Here is a 3528-nt window from a genome sequence, read left to right as displayed (position 1 = left end):
TTTGAAGGCAGAACTGAGTACTTCTCTGCCTTTATTTTCTTTCTGAATTGATTCAAGCAGTTTACTTTTTTTGTGCTCTCTGATCATAAACAATTAACATTTTTAAACAGTGGAAAAAAATGAGTTTCAAGAAAAGTTCTAATGCAATTTCAAGAAATTCGCAACGATGGGAAAACTCTTTGATTCGCTTCGAGAAAAACAAAAATAGACGGCAAGAAATAAAACAGGTTGATAAAAATTTGAACGCATTTTGCAGAATACCTAAGAAGACTGTTATAATAGGTAGATATAACTCATTGGCAAACGTCGAAAAAAGTAAAAAAGCAAGATTTAAAATTATTGCCGACGTATTGCTGGATTTATGGACAAAATTAAACTTTCCCAGTATAGCTAAAACTTCAATTGAAAGAAAAGTAGAAAATCTCTTAAAAAATTATTCGAAGTTTTTAAAGCGACCTAATGGAAAAGTTTTTGTAGTTTTTGGACAATTGTTTGATATAACCAATCCAAATGGCATTTGGCTGAGTGTTGAGGACAAAAAGTTGTATGCACTTCAACAAAATTCCAATGGAGATGTTGGATACACCACTGAAAAGAAAACAAATATTCATCCATCAAAAATTTCTTTACTTAAACCAGTCACCGTACAAAAGAAAAGTGTTATAAATGCAAGTGAATCTGATACAACAATATCGTCCCTGGAAGGAGATAATGAATTGTATCACCCTGAAACACCTACAAAAAGACTTAGAAAAGTCAAGTGTCAAGCAAAGATCGCAGTAGACATGATAGAGAAAACAAGTTTGAGTAGCAAAAAAACAACTAAAGTATGTGAAATATTAGTGAAATCAGGCATTGATATTCCTGCACCCTCACAATCTGCCGTATATAAAGCCTCAATGAAATCAGCCGAGCGATTGGAAGCAAAATATATGACAACGTTACAAAAAGAGAATTGGTGTCTTCATTTTGACGGCAAAAAATTTGGAAAAAAGGAAGCGCAGGTAGTGGTATTGTCAAATGAAACTAAAGAAGTGCGAGTAGCGGTAATTGTGCTTGAGAATGGGAAAAGTGTCACAATATTTGAAGGTAAGAAATAAAAATTAAGATTTTATAATATAAATATAATATAAATTTATATATAAAAATATACATTTCTAACTCTACTTACATTTACGGGAATAAAGGAAATTCTAGACCGATTTTATTTGTGGAACTCAATTAAAATGATTGTATGTGATACAACAAATGTGAATACCGGGAAAAAAAATGGAATTGTTCATTATCTACAATCATGCTTTGAAGAAAAATGTTTGACACCGCCACAATATGTTGGTTGCCAACACCATGTTTTGGATTTAATTCTGAAGCATGTAATGAATGAATTACTTGTCGCAAAAGCAATATCACCACATATTCCCTACGAAATATTTTCAGATTTAATAACTGATTTTCAAAATCTGAAACAAAACTTCAAACAAAGCGGCGAAAAAATGAAAATTCCTAATATCAAATGGCGCGATGACATGCAGTATTTGTATGAACTTGGACAATACTTTAAGTATTATCAAAAACATAACGTTTTTCCATACATTAACTTTCGAGTTTTACCATCGCTCAGTAACGCCCGTTGGAACTCCAGAGCTATTCTTGCATTGCTCACATTTATACTCCTTCCCAATCACAGAGCAAAACTTTTACAAGTTTGTCAATTTATATGCAGTGCTTGGTACGAAGTATGGTTTTCCGATCAACGTTTTCGCAACAATAATTTTGAATGCTTGGAAGAATCTGTGAAGCCGTTCAAAACTGCCCATCAATGTTTAAAAAAACACTGGGTGAAGGAAGATTCAGCCATTCCAAATTTAAAACGGTCTAATATATGTGCCGAACGAGCCATTAAAGAAGTGAAAGATTTATATTCATTTTGTAAAAATGAAAGAACCTTAAATTTGAAATTTATTTCTTCTAATGTCAAATTAAATAACTAATAAATTAAATAATTAATAAGTATAACAAAACAAATGCAAACGAAAACAAATAGCAAAGCGGTCAACACCAATACATTTATGGCCAATGTATTTGTACATGTTTGAGTGTATATGCGCATATAAATTTTAAAATCGTTTGGTGCGTGTACTTTTTTGAATAAAAAAAAAACTAAAAACGCAGTTATCATTTTTTTAATGTTTCTCATCGTGTACGGGCATGTAAAACATAGGTTATAAAAATAGAATACCCCTAATGAGTACTTTATTCATTAGCACTGATGTGTTTATAAAAACGAAAATAAGCAGTTTGGTAGTTTCTAGAGCAGAGCAGATATATTTTTCATTAATCAAAGTTTTCAATTAGTAAGAAGAGGTAAAATATTACACCAACAAGGGGAAAGTTCTCAGTTTTATCCCATCGCCTGAACAAAAATGAGTATTTTAATAAGCACTTTTGTAATTAGTGATAATGATAAAATTAGCACTTATTTGATGCTCAGCTGTCTTGCAGGGCAGCCATTGACAATATGCTTATTTGAAAATTAATACATGAAATATTGTGCATGTATAGGATTTTTTTGTCATTAACCCATTGGCAACGACTGGTGTAAAAGTACCCACAAATGTTGTTTATACAGCAAACGGTTGACAAACGGGCTCGGTTATCTGCATAAACCGTCTTTATTTGCATTAAATCATGCATTATCCTCTTTCAAATGTGAATAAGCGGCTGAACAAATACATACAAATTTCGTGCATTTCTTTGAGCGTCGAGATATAATTTTGTGTACATATTTCATAAAAGCTATGGAGGTATCCACTGTAAGAGTGGTATATTTGAGCTTTAAGCTAAGTAATACTTCTTTTACACTCTAATCGATGGAACCATTTTCCAAAGTCAGCCTACCATTATTTACCCAAAGTTATGGTCGGAACACGGTATGACTTTTGTAGGAACTGCATCCTATCATAATCGCTTACGCTTCATGCCTGATGTGCTTGGAATTTTGTTTTTCAGAATGCGTTTGAAATATACGTTAACATATCATCAGGAACGTTCTAAAGAATAAGTAAACAAAAAAGTTTATTCCAAATGTTCAAAATGAATAAAGAAATGCAGCCTATAAGAAAATATTAAAATTGGATTTCATTTGGGTTAACGAAAGCGGCAACTGTGAAAAAATATCCACCAATACATTCAAACAAATTGTCAAATAAGCATATTTACATGTTTTGTTTTGTCTATCTGGATTACTGTATACTGTGCATAGAATGAAGTGCCATATCATAACAGGGGCGGTTCAGAGAATTAAACAAACAAATATAAAATTTTACGGTCTCATTTTTCCTTCAAACCGCAAATGAATTTTTGTTCAAAATTAAATTTTGATGCATAAACGCTCTTAGACTGTCTTTGCACCTGTGCGGAGTTGACTTGACAACTTGAAGAAAGCATGGACGGGCCATAATTCGAAATTTTTTACAGCGAATATGATGTGTATTTACTGCTATCACCGCTAAAAGTGCATATAAATTC

General features: G+C 32.1%; 1 protein-coding gene across 1 annotated transcript; it reads left to right on the top strand.

Annotated features, from left to right (window-relative positions):
• The first annotated feature begins 1197 nt into the window (after window positions 1-1197).
• On the top strand, window positions 1198-1784 carry LOC108373457 (uncharacterized). Its single transcript, XM_017629356.1, has 2 exons — window positions 1198-1537; window positions 1606-1784. The coding sequence occupies exons 1-2, from the start codon at window positions 1227-1229 to the stop codon at window positions 1622-1624; spliced, it is 330 nt and encodes a 109-aa protein (XP_017484845.1). The 5' UTR covers window positions 1198-1226; the 3' UTR covers window positions 1625-1784.
• The last annotated feature ends 1744 nt before the right edge of the window (window positions 1785-3528 follow it).

Source organism: Rhagoletis zephyria, unplaced genomic scaffold (assembly GCF_001687245.7).
Source record: "Rhagoletis zephyria isolate East Lansing unplaced genomic scaffold, Rhagoletis_zephyria_1.1 Rzeph_scaffold_00080, whole genome shotgun sequence".
Lineage (NCBI taxonomy): Eukaryota > Metazoa > Arthropoda > Insecta > Diptera > Tephritidae > Rhagoletis > Rhagoletis zephyria.
Note: the sequence above shows the minus strand (reverse complement) of the source record. Positions and strands in the feature narration are given on the sequence as shown.